Here is a 27,362-nt window from a genome sequence, read left to right on the forward strand (position 1 = left end):
CCCGCCTTCCACTTCCCACCTGCCCGCCCCTGGGAATGCCCACTACCTGACACCCGCCTTCCCCCACCCCAAAACGCCTCCCTCCGCCTGCTCCCCACCCAGACCCCTACGTCGGCCACGCTCAGCCAACTCAACTCACCCCTGCCTCTGAGGCCCACATTGGCACGTGGAGGCTGGCGCAGGTCTGTGTGACGGCCTATCTCCACTTACGTTGGTGCAAAAGTGTTTCATGGCACTTTTGTGACGATGATGGGCCAGTGCAAGGGACTTGTGATGGCCCAGGGCACCCTCTGGATTGCACCCTGGGTGACATAGCAGATTGGTAAGGATTTCCAAATGATAAGCCACTTTGAATGCCCACTAGGGAGATAAAGTGGAATGTTAATTAATTTCAGGCTCTGATAGTTATTGCCAATAAGAACAAAATAGCTTGTGCCATGGGTAGCTTTGCCCTAATGCATTTATTTGCTTTGATTAGGGGACTGGAGTACTGCCTTTCAACAAGTTTCAGTAGGACATCTTTCAGCCTCACTGTTCTCCCCAGTAAAATATGAAGAATAGTTGGTTGCCTTATATAAATATGAGGAATAGCTGAAGTCTAAGGCCAGTTCTCTGGTGGCCAGTTAAGTTTGTCATCCATGGTAACTCATGCCTGTAGTTGTAGGATATTCTGAAGAGTTGCAGCAGCTTCTTGGCTCCACCTCCTGAGCCACTGTTAGGACCCACCTGGCTCTAGTTAGTGGAGCTTAAGAGTTTTGGTAACCTTCAAAGTAGGTCCCACAAACCTGAAGACCCTCCACCCCCAAGGTAGACCGTGCTTTGACCTTTGTGAAGATGACACTTCCCTCAAAAAGAACACTTTGTGAGTAAAAGAAGTAATCCAAGGGTCGTGAAATAGCAGAGAAGCGGAACAAGTTAGTTGCTGTGAAGAAGGTGTTGGAACACTGACACCCATGGCTGACCTGCCTCTTTGTGGAGGGCATTCGTTGAGTCGGATGGAGGCATCAAGGGATGTCGGTCCAGGACTAAGAGGAAAATCAAGTACCAGCAAATCACCAGGTTTAGATTGCAACTTAAATCATTGTGTGAAATTGCAGTGGCATAATCCTATGCATGGCTACTCAGAAGTACGTTGCATTGTGTTAACTGAGACTTACTCCAAAGTAAGGGTATGGGACTGCAGACAGAATCAGATTCTGTACAGGAAGACTGGAAAGTTGCTGATTGATGCCAGTTTTTACAAGGGGGACTGTGAGGAATCCAGGAAACGACAAGCCAGCCAGCGGAATGCCTGCTCTGGGCACAGTGGTGGAAAGCAGCATTCAAGGCAGAATCATGATGCTTGCAGAAAAGCAGGCTTGGTGAGGAAGAAGAACCAGTTGGGCTTCTGTGTTGGGAGTCCTGCTTCGCTGATCTCTTCGAGCAGCTTGAGAGTGTCAATAAACGTGTGGATTAGAGTGATCTGGTTGCCATTATGGACTGTGCTTGGACTTCCCAAAAGGCCAGGTGGCCAAACGTGTAGTTTGGCCTGGCATTTTGGAGGGTCTTTTTTCTTAAATAGCAGCCATGGAGGGTGGGAATCATCCCTTGATCCTACTTGATTGGCACAGCAGCGTCATGGCAGTGGCATCACCCAGTGTAGAGTTTGGCAACCAGGAAGTTTGGCGGTAACGTGATGATGTCATCACGTCATGCGTCATTTCCGGGTTGCCAAGCTTTTGCTGCCAGAGAGAGGAGAAACCAGCTGTGACGTGCTGGGTTAAGCTGTGCGTGCAGCTGCGTGTCAGCTCTAGCTGTAGTGTGTGCTGCTGGCTGTCCTGCCCGCTGCTCTTCCTGTGACAACCGAGCCTCCTGCCAGTTGGGCCACAGCATGTCTGGCACGATCAAGGCAGGAGCAACACTGGCACCACCTCATGTCTAGTATCTGGGGCAGACCACATCATAAGAACATAAGAAGAGCCCTGCTGGATCAGGACAAAGGCCCATCTAGTCCAGCTTCCTGTATCTCATGGTGGCCTACCAAATGCCCCAGGGAGCACACATAAGAACCTAAGAAGAGCCCTGCTGGGTTAGGCCAAAGGGGGCCCATCTAGTTCATCTTCCTGTATCTCATGGTGGCCCACCAAAAGCCTCAGGGAGCACACAAGACAACAGGCACAACCTGCGTCCTGGTGCCCTCCCCTGCATCTGGCAATCCTCCACCCCTCCATTGCTGCACCACTGGATTGGCATCACAATCTAATGGAAAGGGGTATTTAACCCATTCCTTCAGTGCAATCCTGCTGAAATCACCTCGGCAAGAATCATGGAGTAAGAGAATGGGTCTTCTTATGGATTAGTAACAGGTTAAGGATGCAATCCTATCCTGTGCTGGAACCGGCGAGCCAAGAGGCTTGTGCTGTATCCCGTGCAGGTAAGGGGCCAGAACTGGCTCAGCCAGAGGCAAAGAGAAACTTTCCCCTTGCCCCTGGATAAGGCACCCTTGCCTCTATGGATCTCTTCGGACTTGCACCACCTCCTGAGGTGGCACAAGTCAGAGGAGAGTGGAGCGGATTCAAACCGCTCCAAATTCCCTGGGAACGGGGGTTGGGATCCAGCATAGCTGCTGGATCCCAGCCCCAACTCCCGCTTCCCACGCGCCTGCCCTCAGGGCCGCTAAACCTCCCCTGCCCCGGAACGCCTCCCTCCTGCCTCCTCCCCGCCCACCACAGAGCCTTGCATCGGGCCAACACAAGGCTTGGTGCCTCCGTCGGCGTGGAGGCTTGTGTCAGCCTCCACAGGCTGTTGCGTCTCACAGTGGCCCACCAGATGCCTTACAGAGCACAAGACAACAAGAGACCTGCACCTTGGTGCCCTCTAGCATTCTGAAGTAACCCACTTTTAAAATCAGGAGGTTGCACATATACATCACGACTTGATGTGAAGGACTTTTCCTCCAGAAATTCATCTAATCCTCTATTGAGAACAAAACAGCTAATATTATAATGCCGTTGTACAAATCGATGGTAAGGCCACACCTGAAGTATTGTGTCCAGTTCTGGTCGCCACATCTCAAAAAGGACATAGTGGAAATGGGAAAGGCGCAAAAGAGAGCGACTAAGATGATTGCTGGGCTGGGGCACCTTCCTTATGAGGAAAGGCTATGGCGTTTGGGCCTCTTCAGCCTAGAAAAGAGACGCCTGAGGGAAGACATGATTGAGACATACAAAATTATGCATGGGAAGGATAAAGTGGATAGAGGTACTCTTTACACTCTCACATAACACCAAAACCAGGGGACATCCACTAAAATTGAGTGTTCGGAGGGTTAGAACAGACTAAAGAAAACATTTATTTACTCAGCATGTGGTCGGTCTGTGGAACTCCTTGCTGCAGGATGTGGTGACAGCATCTGGCCTGGATGCCTTTAAAAGGGGATTGGACAAGTTTCTGGAGGAAGAATCCATTATGGGTTGCAAGCCATGATGTGTATGTGCAACCTCCTGATTTTAGAAAAGGGCTATGTCAGAATGCCAATGCAAGGGAGGGTAGCAGGATGAGGTCTCTTGTTATCTGGTGTGCTCCCTGGGGCATTTGGTGGGCCGCTGTGAGATACAGGACTAGATGGGCCTATGGCCTGATCTAGTGGGGCTGTTCTTATCTTCTTATGTTCTCTTTTAAAGACCTCTAGGCCAGATCACCAGATCCTGTGGCAAGGAGTTCCACAGACCAATTACATGCTAATTAAAGAAATATTTTCCTTGTCTGTCCTAACTCTCCCAACACTCGATTTTAGTGGATATCCCCTGGTTCTGGTTTTATGTTAGAGTGTAAAGAGCATCTCTCTATCCACTCTATCCTTAATATAAAGTTGATGTTAATATTAAGAACATAAGAACATAAGAACAGCCCCACTGGATCAGGCCATAGGCCCATCTAGTCCAGCTTCCTGTATCTCATAGCGGCCCACCAAATGCCTTGCAGGATGTCCAGCATCCTGGTGCCCTCCCTTGCATCTGACATAGGCCATTTCTAAAATCAGGAGGTTGCACATACACATCATGGCTTGTCACCCGTAATGGGTTTTTCCTCCAGAAACTTGTCCTATTCCCAATATTATATTAATATTTAGGCGCCTCTTTTCTAGACTAAAGAGCCCCAAATACTGTAGTCTTTCCTTGTAAGGCAGGTGCCCCAGCCCAGTAATCATTTTGGTCACTCTCTTCTGCAGCTTTTTCATTTCCACTATCTCCTTTGTGGTGACCAGAACTGGAACCAATACTCCAGATGTGGCCTTACCATCGATTTGTACAATGGCATTATAATATTAGCCGTTTTATTCTCGATATGAAACACTACATAATAATGTGGCCAACTTCAGACAAAACACTACACAAACTAAGGAAGGAAGTTTGGCTTCAGAAACCAGTGTATTTCTAATCAAGCCAACAGAGGGATGCATCTCCAAATAAATAGCTTTATTCAAATAATTATAACAGAGATCAATACATTTATAAGTCTATAAATCCCCCAAAGCTGTTTCCAGGAAGTGTGAGTACAAGGGCAAGGAATGCATCCACCTCTTGAGATAATGGACAGTGGCACTTTGGTGGATGCATCCCTCACATGAGTGTATAGTACAACAGATATGATGTGAGCTACCCAGATAGGCTATAACAATGCGCTAAATTAGTGCACAATTTAGACTCAGCACAACTCTAACACCATTGTGCCATCACTGCAGGCAGAGGTCAGTGAAGGAAAATGATTCATTACAAACACAGAGAGCATTGATATGAAAAGCAAAGCTGACAGTCTTCTGATCAGACTGTGCCTTGGCCAACCCACCTAACTTACTGCCCCAAAGGGCTAGGACTTGCTCCATTCATCTGCTGTGCAGAGGAGCTAGTAGGATGCCTGTTCTGGCCAACATGATTTTATACAGCGCATGTGTGCCCAATTGCACCTGCACAGGAACATTAACAAACAATGCACTTGGGACTGAAATTCTGGCAGCCACCAGAAGTCCTGGGGAAAGTTACTTGCGAAGGTTGTTGGTTGAAAGGTGACAAATGCTCAGCACAAATAAAAGAGCAGCAAGCAGGCTGCACCTGGATGATCACGCACAACAACGTATCTGCAGCTTGTGTGCCTTTTCCTATGCAGAAATGCTATTTGTGTTTTTACATTCATCATGTCTGAAGCTTGAAGAAAAGGTGAAAAGGCAGGTTAGAGATGGGTTGAAGATCCTTTCATGGGGAAGCAGATCCTACACCCCAAAGGCAAGAAGTGAACATCTATGCGCCTGGCAGGAGGAGGAAATGGATTCTGACTCGGGTCCAAGGAATACTGCATGACTGTAAATCCTTACACTCTGTCAAAAGGTGCCCCAGAGCTCCCCGGCCTTTGTGAGTGCAATAAGGAATAAAAGCACCCCCCCATCCCAATTTGTATGCTGAAGCAACTTATTGTTCATTGGAGGCCAGCCCTTCTTCTTTACTACCAGTGTTTAACAAAAGAATCATAGGAATGACAGCTGAAAGTATGCAACAGAAGGATCAAGCACACACATTTCCAAGTGCATCTAATGTCATGGTGTCTGAGTGCAATGGAGCTGGTGTGTAAGGGAAAATGCTCCTGCTCCATTTGCACTGACCCAAATGCCACAGAGGACTTTTTCCCAGGGCCACTAGAAATGCTTTTCCATGGGAAAGTGTCACTGATGAATTTGGAGTGGCGGCAATGGAAAGCATACTAGCCATTAGCCAATGTTCGTTTTCCATTCTGATTAAAGATATGAAGAATTAAAGCAAAAAGCCATTTAAGCACACCTTGCCCAAGCAGCCAGGTCTGTTAAAACTTGCCATCCAAAGTTGAATCATGAAATGCTGTGCAGGTTTTGAATTCTGAGGTCATAGCTCAGAATCAACACTGCAACATGGAGATTTCATCAGTTTGGAAACTCAGATGTTTCAGTTCTAGGTTCAACGTATGAGAAACCCAACTGAACTCAGCTAATTTCTTGATTCTTCATCCACACATACCAACTACACTGGGGGAATCTCATTCGTTGGAGCTTTGAACAATATTACCAAGTCCTGATAGGGCTCATTCAGTGTGACCAGGAAAATCCAGACCTGATCTTCTCAAGGGGTGGGGTGGGGAGAATGAGAATGAGGAAAATCAGTCCAGCAGCCTGAACTGCACACACAATCCATACAGCCATGTGGGAAGGCTACTTGGAGAGGCACCAGTGAAATACATAGGAGACTGTGTTCTACTGAGTCACAGCATTGAGCCATTTTGACCATTTTGTTTACTGGAAGTGGCAGTAGCTCCAAGATCTCTGGCCAAGAAAGGTCTTTGCTGCTTCAGAACTGGAGGTACCACCAGGGACTGAAACTTTGGCATGGAAAATGTCTGCTGTGCCTCCAAGCTATGGGTTCTCCCATACACATTTGTGTGGTCCACAACCCAGGGATGCATCCTTGACAGGTGGCCTTGCCATATTCCAGAGGATGCTGGTGTTCAACTTGCCAATTGCCAGCAGCCAGACAGGATTTCAGAATCCTTTGCAGATGGCTGTGTGTTCATCATTTTTGTGGACTGTTCATGTATCAGCAGTTCTGTCCATAGCAATTTGGAACACATTATGGGCAGGCTTATTCATGTATTTTTTTCTGTCTGCAGAAATTTTAACTGCTGCCTTCTATTTAAAACAAAATGAGTTTCTGAAATTCACATTCCTCTGGGGCCTTAACAGTGATTGGGGGTCAGCAATCTAGTTTTCCACTCCGTATTTAACAGTCAAGCTAAAATTGTGTCATTCGTGGACACAAATGCGATCAGCAACTGTTGTGTTTATTTTCGTCTATTGGGGCAATGAATGACTGGAATGGCTGCAATTTATCACGTCAAAAGGCCACAACCCAATCCGGAAGTTCTCCTGCACAAGCCCCACTAAAATGAATAGGGGTCACACTGCACTTCTTTATGGCTTGTGCTGGTTGTGCAGCCTGAGAGCCTGAAGTGACAGAGGGGTGAAAAAGTGACTGGCAGCCTCTGCAAATGTGCAGCTCTCCTCTCATTCCCCTCTGCTCCTCCTCATCCCAAAAGGGTTCTGCACAAGAGCAGAACTGACCTGTCCAAGTCTTTTCTAGGTTCTCCACAGTCCCATTTTCCCCTCACCCCAATTACATATGAAGCATCTGTTTTGTCTTTTCTTCTTAAGAAGCATCTGAGCCTTTAGTCCTTTCAGCCTGGCCGTGTCTGGAGGGTTGCCTGGTTGCCTGAGCTGGCAGTCTTGGAGCTGTGAATTCAAGTGGCCACTTGCTGTCATCACTGCAGGTGCTTCCCTGGAGTTTTCATACAGCTGGCAAGGACTTTCCTGTTCCTCTTGTGAGAGCTTATTTATTGGTGCAACATTTCCAATATATATTAATATATCCATATCCTTTTCTTTCTTTTTACAAGTTATTTAGTTCTTTGTCTAGGCTCTCAGTCATCTTCACTTCTGTCACTTACACCAGAAACATGTTCCAGTAAGCTAGAAGAGGAAAGAAGATATAAGAATATTCATTACTCAAGATAGTCATGAAACATTTAAGGGCAATAAACTGTGTATTAACCCTCCAGCCACCAAAAAATTTCTTCCAAAAGGAGAGACAAGGAATGGTGCAGCACTGTGGAATCTAATTTCTTGCATCCTGAGTGTTCGGACATAACCACACACTTGTGTCAAAACTCTGCATTTCACACTCAGGCTTCTGGTCTCTTGGCTCCTTCCAGGAACATGAATAACTATTTTTAATATTTGGGGCAGGAAAACAAGCATCATCAGCTTCTTAATTCAAGAAGAGCTGCATACAAAGCATCACAAGTTTTGTGTCCAAAAAGGCTTTGGAAAAGATGCACTGCAAGAGCAGGGGATCCATAATCTGTGACCCACTTTCAATGAAATGCAAGCAGATGTCAGTGCTTCTAACAGCCATTCTAGTGCTAGGTGAATAATTCCCTTTTTCAGCAGCTGACAAAGCAGAGCACAGAATAAATTAGGAGTTTAAGGCAGTCTGTTCACACCTTCTTTGGTCTGCAAAGAACAGCTTGCTTAAAGCGTTCTGCTGCTTCTCAGGTGGGGAGACTGCACGGTGGGTGAGACCATGGCATAGGAGGAGATTTCAGGCTAGTATTTCTACAGCTGCACTCACACGAAAAGGCCCAGGTATTTCTCCAAGAGTTATTCAGATCCTCTTTTAATATGTAATCAATTCTTGAGCTCTTCACCACAGAGGGTAAGAGTGTGCTTCTTCTGCTCTGCTACTGAAGTAGCCCTTATCTTCAAAAATGACATGGGGGCAACTTTAGGAAATGTGACACAAACGTTGTGGCTCCCAAATGGCTCTACCTATACTTTACAATTATAGTGGTTTTATATCACTTGGCTTCCCCCTGAGAATCCTGGGACTTGTAGTTTGATTACTGTGCTGAAAATTCTCTGAACTGGATCTGCTGTCAGTCAATTTTACTGGGTGATCCTGAATTCCTGAGTTATAAAAAAGAGACCCAAATTCCTCTTTTCTCACTCTACATTTTCTACACTGTGCACAACTTTATAAACTTTGATCATGTCTCCTCTTTTTTTGTCTAGAGTAAAAGTCCCCAAACATTCCCTGAGGTACTATTTTTTACAAGAAGAGGAAGACAGCAGCTAGCAAAGCCAAGCATTTCAGGCAGCCTGTCGTCCTTGGAGCTTACTGCTTTAGAGAAGGGCAATTTGTTTCCAATTCTAGTGTCTCTCTCCTGTTACGCTGACAGGGAAAAAAAATCAAAGATTCTTGTGCATGTGTTTTTCTCCCATGGACGGGACAACACCTTTACCAAACTCTTGCTGTGTGGGACTGTATGTTAGCAAAGACAGTAATGGGCAGAACCTAGTCACAATTATTTGGAAAACTTCAGTTGTGTTATACATACCTTCATTTGTCCTGGAGATCAGCCGAAAGTTCTGCATTTCTTGCTTGAACGCCTGTTTGTTGATCTTCTGAATCTTAACCAGATGAAAGATCTCTAAAAACAGACACGGATTTTTTTATGAATAGTTGCACAAATTATACTTACAAGACTGAAAAGAATAAAACGAACTACAGTCCAAAGAGCTCCTTTGGGTATATGAAGGAGCTTTAACTGAAGCCCTTTAGGTGTAGGGACATCTCTGCTAACCAAACAAAGAGGCTAACCTTTTAAACCAGTGGCTCCCTTATCAGGGGGAGATCAGCTGTCCCTGTTCAACCCTAAGGACAACATCTCTCCAATGATACTTTGTGTGCATGTCTGTTTTATATTTGTTAAAAATTTAACTTTTCTAATAGTTATAAGTCATAACCACTTCATCTCAAAACATCATAAGAACATAAGAACATAAGAACAGCCCCACTGGATCAGGCCATAGGCCCATCTAGTCCAGCTTCCTGTATCTCACAGCGGCCCACCAAATGCCCCAGGGAGCACACCAGATAACAAGAGACCTCATCCTGGTGCTCTCCCCTACATCTGGCATTCTGACTTAACCCATTCCTAAAATCAGGAGGTTGCGCATACACATCATGGCTTGTACCCCATAATGGATTTTTCCTCCAGAAACTCATCCAATCCCCTTTTAAAGGCGTCTAGGCGTCTAGTGGCACCACATCCTGTGGCAAGGAGTTCCACAGACCGACCACGCGTTGAGTAAAGAAATATTTTCTTTTGTCTGCCCTAACCCGCCCAACACTCAATTTTAGTGGATGTCCCCTGGTTCTGGTATTATGTGAGAGTGTAAAGAGCATCTCCCTATCCACTCTGTCCATCCCCTGCATAATTTTGTATGTCTCAATCATGTCCCCCCTCAAGCGTCTCTTTTCTAGGCTGAAGAGGCCCAAACGCCGTAGCCTTTCCTCATAAGGAAGGTGCCCCAGCCCCATAATCATCTTAGTCGCTCTCTTTTGCACCTTTTCCATTTCCACTAAGTCTTTTTTGAGATGCGGCGACCAGAACTGGACACAATACTCCAGGTGTGGCCTTACCATCGATTTGTACAACGGCATTATAATACTAACCGTTTTGTTCTCAATACCCTTCCTAATGATCCCAAGCATAGAATTGGCCTTCTTCACTACCACTGCACATTGGGTCGACACTTTCATCGACCTGTCCACCACCACCCCAAGATCTCTCTCCTGATCTGTCACAGACAGCTCAGAACCCATCAGCCTATATCTAAAGTTTTGATTTTTTGCCCCAATGTGCATGACTTTACACTTACTGACATTGAAGCGCATCTGCCATTTTGCTGCCCATTCTGCCAGTCTGGAGAGATCCTTCTGGACCTCCTCACAATCACTTCTCGTCTTTACCACTCGGAAAAGTTTGGTGTCGTCTGCAAACTTAGCCACTTCACTGCTCAACCCTGTCTCCAGGTCATTTATGAAGAGGTTGAAAAGCACAGGTCCCAGGACAGATCCTTGGGCCACTCCGCTTTTCACCTCTCTCCATTGTGAAAATTGCCCATTGACACCCACTCTCTGCTTCCTGGCCTCCAACCAGTTCTCAATCCACGAGAGGACCTGTCCTCTAATTCCCTGACTGTGGAGTTCTTTCAGTAGCCTTTGGTGAGGGACCGTGTCAAACGCCTTCTGAAAGTCCAGATATATAATGTCCACGGGTTCTCCCGCATCCACATGCCTGTTGACCTTTTCAAAGAATTCTATAAGGTTTGTGAGGCAAGACTTACCCTTACAGAAGCCATGCTGACTCTCCCTCAGTAAGGCCTGTTCGTCTATGTGTTTTGAGATTCTATCTTTGATGAGGCATTCCACCATCTGACCTGGTATGGATGTTAGGCTGACCGGCCTATAGTTTCCCGGGTCCCCCCTCTTTCCCTTTTTAAAAATAGGCGTGACATTTGCTATCCTCCAATCTTCTGGCACCATGGCCGTTTTGAGGGACAAGTTGCATACCTTAGTCAAGAGATCTGCAACTTCTATCAGCCCCTACTAACTGGTCAGCCCCTACTAACTGGGCAAGAGGCACTTTTTTCAAGTGGTGTTCCTCTTATATTTAGCAGGGGGAGAGTCTATCCCTTTTCACCCCAGCACAGTGTCTTTTCTAGTGGCTGTTTGCTGGTGTTTGTCTGCATATGTTTAATTTGTGAGCCCTTTAGGGACAGGAAGCCATTAGTTATTTGATTTTCTCTGTAAACTGCTTTGTGAACTTTTCTGTTGAAAAGCAGTATATAAATACTGTTGTTGTCGACAATAATAATGATAATAAATCAGATGCCAGTCATACCGTGAGCCTGTGCAATTCCCCAGTAAAACTTGGTAAGTGGATAATGGCTGCCATCTGACAACAAAGTTCCAGACCTCTGCTGGAGGAATGTACTCACTGTGATCTCTCTACTCATAGTTACTGGGGGGAAAATACTCAATATGTGCTCAGAAGCACTCCATTACTGCTTAATATGTTTCATCTTTGGCTCAAAATCAGCACTAATTATAATTTTAAAATCCCAAATATTGGCAGATGGACTCACCATTTACTTGTTTCCAACTGTAAATTTCCACATCTGCTGATGATTCCCGCTCAATTGCAATTTTCCTTAGGTTGTCTCTTGGGTTCTCAGAACTGGGTGGCACAAACATGTAGATCGACACACGGCAGCTGGTGGTGTCAATTTCGTTAGCAGGATGCACCCTGTCTTCTGGGACACACACACACACAAAAAACATTGTTAGTGGTTTCCCAGAAGCACAATCAAGAGAAGCTGCATAAATGAGCAAGGTGTGGCAGTCCTGAAATGAAATTGACACTGTCCTGAGAATCAAAACAGACCACGGAAAAGGCCTTTCCTCAGACACTACTAAATTAATCAATGGAATTTGAGCCCACAAGTTATCTCTCCATTCATGCAATATATACCCTGATTTTCTCCCAAAAATGGGCACCCGAAGCCAACCAAAGTTGTGGCACTTGTCGTGAGCATCAGGTGGCTTTAAGGATGAGGGATGATAAGACAATGAAGGATCAGTTTGACAATGTTATGAGTTAAGATACCAATTCAGTTGGAACAGGTGCAGAACATGTGTCACTGGCAGAGCAAGAGCAGGAGGAAAATCCAGACCCCTTCCTGGAAGGAGATTCATCCTTTTCCAGACACTCTGAAGCTCTTTCCACCGCACTTTATTTTTCCCTTCCGAATTTCACCCATCTGCAGCTGCCCTCTGCCGAGTCAGACCTTGGTCCTTCTATGCTAGTACTGTCTACTCAGGCTGGCAGAAGCTCTCAGAGGTCAAAAAGTAAGGCCTTCCCACCCTCTGCTTCCTGAGGGAGTCAAGCTGCAACCTTCTGCCAATACTGTACCATGGATGCTTTTCTCTCTTTGTCATCCTGGAAGAAGTGGCAACAATGAATACACAACATGCTGCCTCCTACAGAAGCAGACCATCAAGCTCCCAATGGGTCTGTCCCTGCAACAATAGAAACCCTTTCCCATCCCCTGCTACCAGTTCCCGAGATTGATCCTGAGACCTGCTGTGCAGCCAGAACCTGGGCTCTGCCCTGAATAAGTCCCTCCCATTGCTTCCAGGGCAAAAAGATACACGTTCTGTTTCGACCCACCCCTTGTTGTGTGGGAATATATTAAATGGGCTGCAAAGTGGAGGCTGAGCAGCTGGTCACAGCCTGTTTTTCCCAGTAGGCAGCAAACTGCCACTGCTCCGTCATGGGCCAACATAAAAGAGTGAAACGGATTTTTTAAAGAAAAGATACCTGGGCACACTCGACAGCATTTCCCTTCTACGCTTTCAGGCGCTGCACAGGCGTACTGGTCAGGACAGGTGATCCTCTGGCAATCCTGCTTCCCATCTTTGCAAGTGCATAGGATGCAAGGGAGGGGCAAGAAGGAGCGGAAGGTGGGGTGCCACACTTCTCCATGAGAGTAGGTCCTCCCATTGTGCACGCAAGCTAGAGAGAGGGCAAGATGAGCACACGAGGTTGGAAGAGTAGCAAGGAAGGACGGAGACATTTTTGGCAGGGTCCTGAGCACACAGGCTCAGTCCTGGCAGGCAGGGAGGGTGAAGGCACCGTTGCACTCCCATTCATGTCATCCCCAGGACAGTGGAGCAGAAGCTGAACTATGTGCTCCATGGCCAAGCCATACTTCCAATTCCCAGGCCCCACCCTTTCCCTGGGCAGCAGCCAGGGACAAATCAGGTGGAAGGTGCTTTGCTCAGTTGCTTTCTCCCTACCCAGAGCCATGTTTCTGCTATATCTGAATCCTTGTTGGGGGAAGCAGTTGCAGGCTGTGAGTGGTGGGCAGGAGAAAGGTCACACATCCTCAGCCATACACCAGAGAAATCGTGCCTTGATTTGGAAACGCAACTTCTCCCTCCCCCAACCAGCCTTCCATCTTTACATGGCAATCCTGCAATCTCCCAGAAGGTCCCTCAGTCATTCCCAGAAAAACTGCTGTAGTTGATCTGAAGTGGGGGGGGGGGATAGTTACGTTTTTCGTGCTTCTCCTTCAGAATGATCTGGACAGTTGTGCCGCCTCCTACGTTGTGCATGATGTGTCTTGGGATGGGCTCCAGTGAAGAACCACTCGGTGCATCAATGACTCCCAGGGATCCCATTCCATTTGATGCCTGTCCACACTGTTGCTGTGAGTGTCTCTGGAGAGCCAGGAGCAAGACCTGGTTAATCTGGCAGGGCAGAGCAGAGCATCCCTCTGCTACAAATCAGTCTGCTTTGGTTAACCATAGCAGACCAGCCCCATCTGCTGATCTAATGCAGTCACCTGTGCCAGGCACCCACTGCTGCTGGCAGCCTCAACTACTTCAGCTCCTCTGTCCTCATAATATCACAAAGGCATGTTGGGACTGACATTTGAGAGGCCTGTGCCAGGAACATCGAATGTTGTGCCCAGGTAATGTTTGCCATTGTGTGCTGACAATCTCTGACAATTACGTCCAAAAGAAGAACTCGTGAGCCAATCAGAGGCCATGCAGCAAATGGGATGATGTTTCAAAAATACAGCATCATCAAGTTTCAGTACCTAAAGCCCCATGGATCAGTACAACACAGCAAGTGTCACGCATTCTGGGCCAATGGGATAGAGAAATGTGATTTTGCATGGCATATTGAAGAGTCCTGAGGAAAGCTCGACAAAAGCCATTTTTTTAAAATTTTCCATTCCTCTGAATGTGAAAATATGTGGGTAACTGAGACAAGATCACCAGCAGCACCAACCCAGGCTTCACTTCCACTGAATTAAACCACTGGTCCATCAAACCATTGCATCTTCTTCCCCTGAGGTTTTGTCCATCAGAAGGAAAAGAGTGGTCTGTCTCTTTGGCAGTGAAGACAAACCTTCCGTCTCCCCCACCCCTGCATGTCCTTTCTTTGGTCAACATGTTTAGGACCAGAGCATGAAACAGTACAGATTTCTCCTCCCTTGTCCTGTCACTAAGACAAATTCTGAGTGCCCGTAGCATCTGATTGTTGCTCCTCTGCAAGGGTTTGATATGGAAGTCTAAAACCCAGGCATTTTCATGAATTGAAATTCAGATTCTTTTTTTAAGGTTGTTGGATTTTTTTTTGTGAAGTGAAAACTACACTTACCACTCCTCTGTTCAGTTGCGGGTGCTCTTCTGCTGGAGCCTCAGAGGAACTGTCTGTAAAAATAAAGCAAATAACACAGTTGAAGGAGGGAGCTTCTGGTGACATATTTGTGTGGCGTCAAGTTGGGTGCTTACTGGGAATGGCTGGACCCTCCTGGGTTCTACCAATGGAGGAGGGGAAAGAAATGCCTCCTTGAGGATGGAACAAATGGGTATCCCTCCTCTACTCCAGCCAGAACCAGCCCAACACCACCTGGAGCTGAGGCAGTCTGCCAAATGCTTCCACCCCTTATCTGATGACATGCCAGACTCTACTCCTCCCACCCTCCAAAGATCTAGCTCAGGACTCTCCTCCCCTCCACATTTCCTCTTCCTTTTCCAATTCAGGGGGTGGAGGGAAAAGGAGGGGCAGGTGGTCAGAGGTGGGCACCCTACCATCACTCTGCTGCCTGAGGCAACTGTTTCCATTGACCTCATGGATGGGCCAGCCCTGACCCCAAAATACAGCAAGATGCACATTTGTTTCCCCTAGGACAGCAAAATTGTTCATGCTGGCTTTGGAAACACAGCCAAGCACAGCAAGTGGAAGTCTCAGCAGAAGAGACCATCTGGAAACAGAGCCCCCATTGGGTCAATGACACAGACTCTCTCCATGTTTCCCCCCAGTGCAAGGCCTGTAGTTTGTATGTGGGTGGGTGAGTAGGGAATGATCCTCATATTACCTCTGCAGACTTGGCAACAGGAGTCTGGTACAGTTTCAGGTGAGGCACACAATAGTTCCGGGCAGGTCACCAAGCCGCAGTAGATCTGACCTTCCTAAGAAACACAAGAAGTCCCACATTGTGAGAAGTGGTAGCCTCCCAACCAGTGGAGAGATGCTCTTACTAAAAACCTCCACCTGATCCAAGGGGGAGATGGACGAACACCTCCCCTCAAGTCACAGAATATGCCTAGGCTACCAACATGTGTTTGCTTTGCACCTCTTTCACTGTTACAGGTGTATCTCCCACTGCCCCCTGCAAAGAATCCTGGGAATTGTCACTTGGTGAGGATGTCAAGGGTTTCCCATTAGAGACCCCTGGTCTTCCTTGCAGAACCACAGCTCCCAGAGCTGACTGAGGAGAGAGAATGACTAATGTTAGGCCAAACGGCACATTATCTTGTTAGCATGTTTGGCTCTAACATGCTGCCTTTTCATTGAGAAACTGCAGCCATGTGTGGAGCAGTGGCAATCAGGACTGGAAGCATGGAAGGAAGGAGGCTGGGATCTAGCAATCTTCATTTGTGCCTTGGTGTCGTGAGGGTAGTTCACCTTGCTCTGGCACAGATCCTGCTCATATTGCATGGGGTTGGTACAAGTGAGCCTCCTTAGCAGTTGAACCTTAAGGCTGCAATCTTAGGAACGCTTTCCTGGGAGTAAGTCCCATTTCTTCTATGTAGACATGCACAGGATTGCACCATGAGACACTTACCGAGCAGCTGCACTTGGTGCACTGATTTGACCTCTTGGAGGGGAAGAGTTCACTGCTGGTGAAAATGTCACCATGTTGGTATGTTGTCCCATTGTATTGGCAGGAGGAATTGACAGATGCCTGGTTTCCAGGGGAAGTCTGAGAATCTACAGAGGATGAGGAGTGGGAAAGAATAGAATGACACTGGTCGTATCAGAAACATTTCCACGCTGCCTCTCGACAGCAGTTTGCCCAGAAGGGCCCATCACTGAGTTGTGGCAGATCACATGCTTTGTGCAATCAAAGTCCCATATGGGTGTTGCATGTTGAACCTATGGAACTCATTGCCCTGAGATGTGGTAATAATGGTCACTAGTTTAGCTTATTTAAAAATACTGTTAGACAAATTCATGGAGAGGGAGAGGCCTACTAAGTATGATGGCAAAGTAGAATGTTTATTTTGAACAAGCAGCCAGCCTCTGGTTTAAGCAAGGGTTAGAGACCTTTTGAGAATTCTGGGTAATCCTGTTTGCACACATCAGGAAGCTGCAAAGGCACAGAGTGAGGTGCCACTGGGGAAACCAGTCAGACTTCTTCAGCTCTTTGTGTAATCTGCATTCACCCACCACTACTTGAGAGCCTAAAGATCATGTCAGTTCATCTGGATCAATCCCTAACAGTATCCAAACGCATTAGGAGCTGGGGGATGGTGCTAATTTGTAAAGATATGTCCAGTGGGTGGAAGTAAAAGGGAAAGGAATGCATTAAAAACCACTTACCTGGGCACCTGGAACAGCACTGGTGAAGGTCCCTGACAGGATTTGGGCACTTAAGAACAGGGCACTTCATCTGGTTGCAGTTTACTTTGGCGTTCTGGGTGCAAAAGAGGATAAGTGTATCAGTAACCATGAAAAAGTCTCCGTTGCCGTCAACATGGCCTGCCCTTCTTTTGTCACTGAAAATCCCATGCTGGTATGTGGTATAGAACTGGAGTTCCCAAGAGTTTTAGCTTTTTCTACAAAACCAAAATAGCTCCACCCAAACAACAATGGTCCTAGTCCTCCGGGTTGCAGAGGAAGGCCAGAAGCATCATCATGCCATTTCCCTGCTCCTTCTGTCTTTTTGTGCTTTGCCTAATAAATACAGGTATACAACAAGCCTGGATACATTCTTTTTCACCTGAAGAATGAAAGACTAGTGGCCCAATCCTAACCAAATTCCCACACCACAGTACAACAGGGTAGTGCAGCCTCCACCACATCCAGCACAGGAATTGAGGATACTGGACCCACCACCAATTCCAACCATCTCAGCAGGGACACAGCCCCCATTCAGACAAGGGCTTAGCTTCCCATCCCAGATATCCAGGGCAGAGTGTTCCAAAGGGCTAGAGAAGGTCAAGAGATACCTCTGAGCAGGTACAGACGATGCAGTACATTGTTCCTTCAGGCTCCAGGTACGGGTGCCAGCTCTCCCCCCGCCTGTAGTTCCTGCCATTAAAGTGACAGACTTCTTCTGAACCTGGAAATCAAACATCAGAGTGTCAGGTACAGAGGCAATGGAGGGGAAGAACAATATGCTGAGAATTCAAGGTGCTAGAGAAGGGGTGCCACTCTCCTTGGCTCCATCCCGGTGAACAGACAGAACCTCCAAAGAGAAAAGTGAGTGTTAGGAACTTTTCTGTTTAATGAAAGCCGAGGTCCTCAGAGATTCACATTATGCCACAGAAACCGGATGCTCCTTGAATAATCCCTCTGCCTTACCGACTGAGCAGAAATAAAGTTGTGTTCTCTCCCTCACCTTCTCCTGCACACATAACAGAGACACTGGCAGACGGCAGCCAGCGACACAGCAATGGACCAGTTTCTAATGGGCCTATTACAATGTAATCTTACACATATCTACACAAATGTAAGTCCTACAGAGTTTAATGGGACTTACCTGTAAGTGTGTACAGTATAGGATTGTGCTTTTAGTGCCTGTTGATTGCTGGGATCCTAGCAAAGCATGCTAGAATGGGTGCATCTTGGTTTTACCCAGGACAGCACTTGTTGTGCTCTTCAGAAGAAGCACATACTCAGGAACACCTAACACAGATCAGTTGTGCCTAGACTAATAAGCAATTGGGAGTATAAACTCTTTAAGCATTGGAAGATCATGAGGATTCTAAATTAAATTATATGGGCTTAAATTAAATTAAACCAGACTGACCTCAGCATACCTGTGTCATAACCTATTCCATATTGCCTCTGGTATTTGCACAGGTAAACCAATGAAAGATACCCACCCATGTCTGTGAGGACAAATGGTGTTCATGTATATTATGCATTTTCTCTCAGGGTATATCACACCCTCCAATATTTGCCAGGGGTACATTCTGTTCCACACAAAAGAGGAAAGGCGGTGTGAACAATTTAATTCTATGGCAGCTTAAACAGCACAACAAAGAACTTTTACTACATTGCAACAAATTGCACATTGCTAAGAAAGTTCATGCTTTTATACAAGTTGTGCAGTACATGCTAATCAACTTCATTGGCAGAACAAACTGTAAAAGCTTTTTGCTTAGTGATTTTCCGATGATGTTCCAGGGAACCCATCAGTGGCCGACAGCAAAAGTGTGTAATGAACTTTGGGCCCCCCTTCATGACAGTAAGGTAAGAGGAACTCAGTGCCAGCTTGAGGGTTGGTTCCAATTATTCACCTGCACCAGGCTTTGTTTACCACTGGAACCTGGGCTTACTTCCAGCCTGGAAAGCAAACCTGATTAATGCCTGTGAAGCAGCTAGAGATAAAACAGAAAAGATCAGGAATCTACTTAGGGTTTTGTTTTGATTTGTTACTAAATAGGTACTCTTGCTTTGCAGTTGTCAGGGACTGTACCAGGAGAAGGCAGGCAGACAGAGGGGAGTTGCAGCCACTGGTTAACATGCATGCACTCCTTCCTGCTCTCTGCTTTTCCTTCTTACACCTGAAAAGGGTGTAAGAAGGTTGTTTCTCTCTGCTGCCATCAGTCCAAGCTTCAGAGACCAAGTTGGGGGGGGGGGCTGCCAGGAGGGGGAACTCTCCTAGGAGACCACTGAACCCCAGGGGTTCTTTCCAAAATCAAAACTAGAGTAGTATCTATGAGAATGAAGAGACATGACAACCCACACTGAATTATCCATGAACGTGGACTAGGCAGGCAAGAGTCAAAATGCAGAAGGGAGAGCTGGGGAGCTTGCAGCCTTAGTGGATTTCCCTAGGACGAATTGGACTTGTGTGAATTTATCTTGCAAATGAATACTCTGCTCTGCTCTGCTGAAATGGTCTTTGCTCAAAATTGCATTGTGGAAAGCAGCTCACCAGTGACCAGGAGAGCCCCAACCTGTATTTTGTCCTGATGAACATTCCTTCTGAAATATAGCAGAGTCTTAACACTGGGCTAGGTGAACTGCTGGCTTGAACTGGCAAGGTGTTAATTGTGGATTCTGAGGGAAAGGCAATGACTTGGCTACTTGTGCATCTGTCTATGCATGTGCAGTGCTACGTATTAATATATTCAGTTGAGATCACTGATGCATTCTGTAAACTTGTGACGACACCTTCAAACTCTCTCAAAACTTGTCTGCCACTCATGAACAGCCAGGACTGAGCAGGTGGATCAGCTGTACAATTGTGTATAAGAGACCCCTACCGGCTAAAACAGGAACTGCAATATTGACAGCCTTTTTAATTTCACCTGGGTCTGAAGCATACAAGAGCATTTTCAGACATGACATGAAAAGCAATTTAATGAAGCATAAATTGTATTCTATATTTGTTACAGGTGCGATTTGAATGAATACTTCATATTGGCTGCAATTTATATCCTATGCAAAATTTAGCGCTCGTTTGCAGAAGCAAAATCCATGAGATTCACCAAGTGAGTGAATCACAGACAACTCTGCTTTTCTGCAGCCAGCTTGATAGTCTCTCCCAGTCCTCTATTGTTGCCAAACACAAACAGCATCCAAACAAAGCTTATTTTGCCTAGTTGCCCAACTTTTTAAGTTATCTCAACTAGTGGCCATCTTCATGTCTGAAGGCAACAAATTTTGTAAGTTAACCATGCCTTGTGAAAAGAGCAGAATTCTTTTGCCTGTCTTGGCTCTCCTGCTAGTCAATTTCATGAAATGACCCAGAATACTGTAAAAAGAGAAAAAAAGTTTTCTCTCTATTCATTGTCGCTGCCCAGGATGTAGTATTTTAGACCTGCACAGTTGGCCCATCCATGAGGCCAACTGAGGAGATTGCCTCAGGCAAAAGATTGGTAGTGAGAGCCAACCTCTCTCTGCCTGGTCACTTCTACTCTGTCTCTTCCTCCCACTTCCTGCATCAGAAAAGGAAGAAGCATGGAGTAGAGTGATGGGTTAGAGCAGTGGTCTTTTTTATGACATGACCCCAATAAATAATGAGACTAGGAACCCACTGTCAATCCCACAACCCTCCCGGGACCCTATCCACCCACACCCTGCCCCTGTAAAACCCTCCCAGCACTGTTCACTGTAATCAAATATTCTTATTAAAGAGAACAGAAAAAGTTACCATGAAGCCGGTCATTAGCGAAAGCTGTTTTAGCACAATTGCTAAGAACCTGAGCAGAACTGTGGCACAGTCTCCTGGTACGTGAAGGGATATGTCAGATGCTTCCTCCTTTACCTGGTAGTGTTCTAGTTCAGTGGTCTTCAACCTTTTGCAAGCCCCACAACTGAGGCTTTGTGACCTTACTGGGGTCACAACCCCAAGATTTAAGAACACTGGGTTAGAGCATCTCTAATACTCTAGACCACCAGCCTCCTCCTCTTCCATTTTGCCCCCTCTTCCTTTTTCAATGCAGGAAGTGGAAGGAGTAGGAGCAGGTAAGGGGGCCAGCAGTTGACATACCCCTGGAAACCTCTGATATTCCCATTTTGCTGTCTTTTAAAGAACAAGTTCACTCCAGCTGGGGTTCTACATGTCACAAAGCAGGAGGTTCAAACACATACGTTCCCCAATGGGATGGGGCATTGCCCCCAGGTACAGGGCATTTGTGCATAAGTAGGCCCGATCCATGCAGCCCTTTTTAAGGAAATTCAAATCTCACCCACCCCCAGCTATTCAGAAGGAGCAGGAGGGGTTGAATTCCCCCCCCCCCACATCCCCTTCCCCCCTGAACCACCGACAGGCAGAATGTCAGTTTTTTACAACAGATCCACATGCAAGTTCTGTCAGTCTGGAGCTTTCCAGGTTTTTTAAGAGTATCCCTCAGCGTTGAATTTCAAAGGTAATATTTCAAAAAGTCTCACCTGAATTCCAACATCTGGCCAAATTTAGAATTTGTGAGAAATATTGACTCTGCCTGCTTTTTTCTGACCTCCCAGAGGAGCCATGAACTCAAGCTGTTGTGCTTCGCTGGGCTTCCCCAAGCCCAGGAGAGTTCCAGAGTTCATGTTTGGGCTTCCCCAAGCCTCCGGCACTGCTCCATTGACAACCAGGGAGCCAGCACTGATGCCAAGTAGGTGTGTGAGGTGCCTGTTCCCTGAGGTGAGAAGGAGTCATCCCTGCTGAGGAGTCTAATCTGCATATGGCACACTTATGGCTTCCCCAGTTCTGCCTTTGTCAGTTCCTCGCAGCCCTCTCCCTACCTGTGCCCACCCCACCACCTCATGCCACACTTTGGACCTGCCTGGTCAAGCAGGAGGTCAGAAGAAATGGGAAGGAGGGGACGGAGTTCCAACGAGGCAGAATGGAATGGGCCGCTCTGCACACTGAGGTGGGATATCACTTCTGGACGCTCCATTTTGTAAAAGAATTTCCTGAAATAATAATTTTAAAAAGCTAGCAGAGTAGCTAGCCCTCCCTGGCATCCTTGGAGAGAGCACTTTTCCAGAGGAGCTTTATGGACTGGCACTCCTTCACCTTCAGTCTTAAGTGACAGAGTCCCTTCTTTCTCCTCAGGATACTACCATCTCATTTTATTGCATGCATACACCTGGTTCTACACCTGCTGGTGACAAAGCTGGGTTTGTGGCACCATGATGGGTGAAGTGGTCCTCAGCTTCCTAGTGCCACCCTGTTAACCCAGTGGTCATACACAGGCACAATGGGGAGCCCAGTATAGTAGCGTGGCTGGAAGCTGGACTAGGACCCACGTCTGCACCCCACTCAGCCATGAAGCTGATTGGGTGTCCAGGCATTCACTAGCCCAATCCAGCTCACAGGGTTCTTTGGAGGTATGATAAGCAGGGGTGAGCCATGTCTGCAACCATGAGCTCCTGGGAGGATGCTGGGACAAGTATAATAATTGTGGTTTTGTGAGGCTGCTGAGATTTTCCCGTCTAGGGTAGCTTAGTTTCTGAACTTAGCCCTTCTGACATGCCCTTCACAGCTGCTTAGTGTGTAGACATTAGCAGGTACTAATGGTTAATGCAGGGGTGCCCAAACCCCGGCCCTGGGGCCACATGCGGCCCTCGAGGCCTCTCAATGCGGCCCTCAGGGAGCCCCCAGTCTCCAATGAGCTCTGGCCCTCCAGAGACTTGCTGGAACCCACACTGGCCTGAAGCAACTGCTCTCAGTGTAAGGGTGACTGTTTGACCTCTTGTGTAAGCTGTGGGATGAGGGCTTCCTCCACTGCTTGCTGTTTCACGTCTGTGATGCAGTAGCAGAAGCAAAGGAAAGGCCGGCCTTGCTTTGTGTAAGGCCTTTTATAGGCCTTGAGCTATTGCATCATGCATTCATGTTTCATCATGCAGCATTCATCATGCATTCATCTTTAATATATTTATTTATGTAAACTTATGTAAATTTATTCAAATTTTAAATGTAAATTAATTCTTTTTTCCCCGGCCCCCGACACAGTGTCAGAGAGATGATGTGGCCCTCCTGCCAAAAACTTTGGACACCCCTGGGTTAATGTGATCCGAAAAAGTCTGCCTGCTGGTTTTCCTGATTAAGTAGTTTCTTAAAAGGCATAAGAACGGACTGGCCTAGTCTTTCGGGTCAGTTGGCAACTGATCCCAGCCAACCACCTTCAGAGAACTGCAGTGATCTTAAGGCAAAGACAGTCGAGCCAGTTTGGTGTGTACTCTATTACCTACTCCTCCTTCTCTTCCTCCAGCTGCACCTGCCACCCCACAAAAAGTTCCAGAAAGAAGTATCAGGTCTGCATGCAACTCTGTCTGCTAGGAAGTGGGGCCTTGTCTCTCTCAAGATGCGAGGTGCTTTGTTGCAGACAGGGCTTTGCACACAGACGGGTACTGGGGCTCAAACCGTCCCTGAGCCTTTCTCCTAATCCCAGATATGTGGGGACAGAATGGGACTATCCACTGGTAAGGGAATGGCAGTTTGTACAAGCTCAAGGACATGGTTATTTTTATTGCTCATTAGCATGTCCCAGGTGTGCCCTACCATTGAAAACCGATGCCAGGGCTATGCTTTGATTTGAAATGAAGCCCAAGGCATGGTATGCCTCATGGAACAAGTAGACAGACATTTCGACTGCAGGAAGAGGGGTTCTCTGTTCAAATGCATCTGCCTACCCACTGATCCAGCTGGCCACATGCATGCTCAGCATTTTCTCTAATGCCTTGTGAGGCAAATATGAGAACCAAGCAAATAATCTGGAAAAATTTCAGATTTCAGAAATGCTTTAGTATGAAAAGACCCCAATGAAATCCTTCCTGCTAACCCAGTGTGAGCTGCATGGTAAAGTACATTGCAGCTGCAATCTGGCATATACTTGGGTTTAAACTCATCAGAACTTACTCTTGAGTAAGCAAGGCTTTGGCTGCAGTACTATTTTATGTGGATTAGTTGCCTTACCGCTTCCTAACCACTCTGCCAAACTTTCAGTTGGGAAGGTTAAGGTGGGAGATGGTTCTCCATATCAGCTGATGGGTGAAACAGGAGATTTTACCCTCTTTTAGTGAGGCTGGGAACCTCTCTGGAACACAACAAGGTCTTGATGGTATCCGGTAGCTTTGTATGAAGATGGATAGAATGTCTCCACTCCCAGTGCAAATCCACCACATTCAACCCAATAATTTTAATTATGGCACATAGAAGACTATGCAAGTGAGCTGAGGAAGTCCAGCTGGTGGTAGTTATGATCTTAGTGAACTTCTCAGAATGGAACAGGCTTCCCCAACCCCATCAGAAAAAAACTACTAGATTGGTGCTTTGATCAGTCTGGCCCCTTTTCTCCTGACTTTGGCCACTCATCACAGGTTCCTTTCTCAGCTGTACCAAAGGAAGTAAACACATCACTTTCTGCCACTGCAGTTGAGCATCAAACTGATTTCTGCTGGTCTTGGCTTGAGAGAGGGCAAGGTGCTGGCACAGGTACCTGAGGATTACTGTGGACTAGAATTTGACTCATGAAATCTGTAGGACTAAAAGAGGCTGGAAAGCCATCAACACACAAGTCAGGACCATCCACATATTAGCCCACAGGGCAGGAATGAGAAGCTACACTGTATTCTACAATGTCCTCAAGGAAGGATGTTCCTGATGAATCCCAACAAGTTCTCCAACAGAGAGGGGAGAAGCCAGCTGACCAGGCTGAAAAACTCCTATCTATATTATTGTTCATACTTCCAGTAAACAAAGGGTTACAGATGCCACACATTTACCACATGTTCCACTACCCATCTGTACCTGATGTGTTATAAAATCCTTCTTACCACGTAGGAGGGTGCTAAGAACAATCAAGCTACCCCAGGATAAGACTACTGTACAAAGCTGAGCTGCCACAAAACAGAGGGTGAGTCAACCCTCACACTGCAACAGTTACACTGCAAAGAGGTGCAGGTGGGATGGGGGGACTCCAGAAAGTCAGGCTAGCCAATTGCCATATTTCCTTTGTCATCCCACCCACTGCCCAAGTCTTTTCCAGGCTGTTATTTTTCAGAACACAGGTCCATGTCACAGAGCACCCTGCCTTTCAAGTTGCAGTCCTCCTTGACACATTTAACTGGGATTAAGCCTTAATGAACTCAACAGGGTTTACATCCAAGTACACATGCACTCTCAGTAGGGGTTTCACATCTGAGAGCTCTTAACTGCTCCAAGTGAAACACTCCCCCAAGATTATAATGCTGTTGTACAAATCAATGGTAAGGCCACACCTGAAGTATTGTGTCCAGTTCTGGTCACCGCATCTCAAAAAGGATATAGTGGAAATGGAAAAGGTGCAAAAGAGGGCAACTAAGATGATTGCTGGGCTGGGGCACCTTCCTTATGAGGAAAGGCTACAGTGTTTGGGCCTCTTCAGCCTAGAAAAGAGAAGCCTGAGGGGGGACATGATTGAGACATACAAAATTATGCATGGGAAGGATAAAGTGGATAGAGAAATGCTCTTTACACTCTCACATAACACCAGAACCAGGGGACATCCACTAAAATTGAGTGTTAGGAGAGTTAGGACAGACAAAAGAAAATATCTCTTTACTCGGTGTGTGGTTGGTCTGTGGAACTCCTTGCCACAGGATGTGGTGATGGCATCTGGCCTGGATGCTTTGAAAAGGGGATTGGACAAGTTTCTGGAGGAAAAATCCATTACGGGTTACAAGCCATGATGTGTATGTGCAACCTCCTGATTTTAGAAATGGGCTATGTCAGATGCAAGGGAGGGCACCAGGATGCAGGTCTCTTGTTATCTGGTGTGCTCCTTGGGGCATTTGGTGGGCCACTGTGAGATACAGGAAGCTGGATGGGCCTATGGCCTGATCCAGTGGGGCTGTTCTTATGTTCTTAAAACAGGTGAAGGAAGCAAACCTCCTTGACTTCAGTGGTGTTGAGGTCCAACAACACGTCCAGAACAACTATTTCAACTATTTAAGTGATGTCCATTTCCCCTCCACTATTCCTGGATGCCTCTGAATGGTTACAGATGACCATTATACAGATGTCACATTTTGCCACTTGTTAGAACACGATGTGCAGCACACTCCTTAGCAAGGTGTTTTCACTGACAGAGCTGTCTCTATGGGCTCTGTGTCTGAAATCTACACCCCTAAACGGAGGTTTTGCTGAATCACTGTCCAGCTCAGTTCTCCCTTTCCAGGTCTATAAGATGAGAAGGCTGCAAGTCCAGCCTGCAGTCCATTCTAGTAAGCAGGGACAATTTTGGGTAGATTCCCTCATTCATCCTCAAGATAGCAATGGCCTGGAACTCAGTCTGAGCACAACTATGCACAGAAAAATTGACAGCTGAGTGGGTAATGGAACTCACATTCCATCCGAGAGTTGTTAATAATGTCATGTTCATGTTCATGGCAAGGCTGTTGTGACAGTGACAGTAAAGGAGTCACTGGGGTGCATTGTGTCCTAAATCAGGAACACATTATATTTGACTCCTTTACTGTCACTGTCACAACAGCCTTGCCAGTATTCTTATGCTAGTTCCATTCATTGCAATGGGGGTCTACCTGAAGATATTCCTGTGCATTTAGACCCCCATTGCAATGAATGGAACTTGCATGAGAATATTTATTTAAATGGGTCCCCTTACGCTGGAGGTGTTCCTGATAGATTATGTTCTCAGTGTACTAGTGAAAGAATAACACAAGATATATCTCAAGAACAATCCTTGCTGTCTCATCCATCATGACAATATTTTATCTGTCTCCACTAAGATTTCTGCTAGTAACAGAATAATATTAATACATCCCATCATTCAGGTGATCAAGGTGTTTTGTAAGAGCATATTAAACTCCCAGTTTTCCCTCCAGCTATGGACCCCACCCTTTCCATTCATTCACCACCACCTTTCAATCATGCTTGCTATTCCAGCTACTTACTGGCATCAGTTTCCAGAGCAAAATAAAGAAGCAAGATTTCTAGACCGAAAATAATCTCTCGGATGACTGCGATCATTCTTCCACTCAAGCGGTGATACCAGGAGAGGAGTGAGCGGAGGAAGACAAGGTAGATGTATCCAAATATTCTCTCTTCAAAGAGTTTCCGAGCTGGCTGTCTGAGAACGCAACCACAGTGTCAGCCTGCAGAGGTGCATCCGCATGCAGAGAACTTCGCCGGTTCCCTGTCAGTCTGATGTGTGGGCTCTTCAGAGATGCCTCCTGTAGGGAAAGCAAAGAACTAGATGGCAATTTCAAAACACCAGCCTTTTAAAACCCCTCTCTCCCCACCCTTTGCCCACTCCCCACCCGCCTTCTTAAGTTTTTTTTTAGCAAACCAGAAGGAGGGGCTGAAAGTTGAGATCAGGTAACCACTCCTTCCCTGGGGCCTTAGTTTTTCTCTGTCTTCTTGAAACAATTTT

The 27,362-nt window shown here is 46.5% G+C and overlaps 1 protein-coding gene across 1 annotated transcript; it reads right to left on the reverse strand.

Annotated features, from left to right (window-relative positions):
• Window positions 1-7,499: 7,499 nt before the first annotated feature.
• Window positions 7,500-26,959, reverse strand: CHRDL2 (chordin like 2). The gene is made up of 11 exons (XM_066619437.1): window positions 26,884-26,959; window positions 17,493-17,605; window positions 16,864-16,957; window positions 16,106-16,251; window positions 15,356-15,449; window positions 14,635-14,687; window positions 13,520-13,685; window positions 12,784-12,978; window positions 11,549-11,716; window positions 8,953-9,045; window positions 7,500-7,525 (listed from the first exon to the last, which is right to left on the reverse strand). Exons 1-11 carry the CDS (start codon window positions 26,957-26,959, stop codon window positions 7,500-7,502), a joined length of 1,224 nt encoding a protein of 407 aa, XP_066475534.1.
• Between the last annotated feature and the right edge of the window lie 403 nt (window positions 26,960-27,362).

Source organism: Tiliqua scincoides, chromosome 3 (assembly GCF_035046505.1).
Source record: "Tiliqua scincoides isolate rTilSci1 chromosome 3, rTilSci1.hap2, whole genome shotgun sequence".
In the NCBI taxonomy this organism is placed as follows: domain Eukaryota; kingdom Metazoa; phylum Chordata; class Lepidosauria; order Squamata; family Scincidae; genus Tiliqua; species Tiliqua scincoides.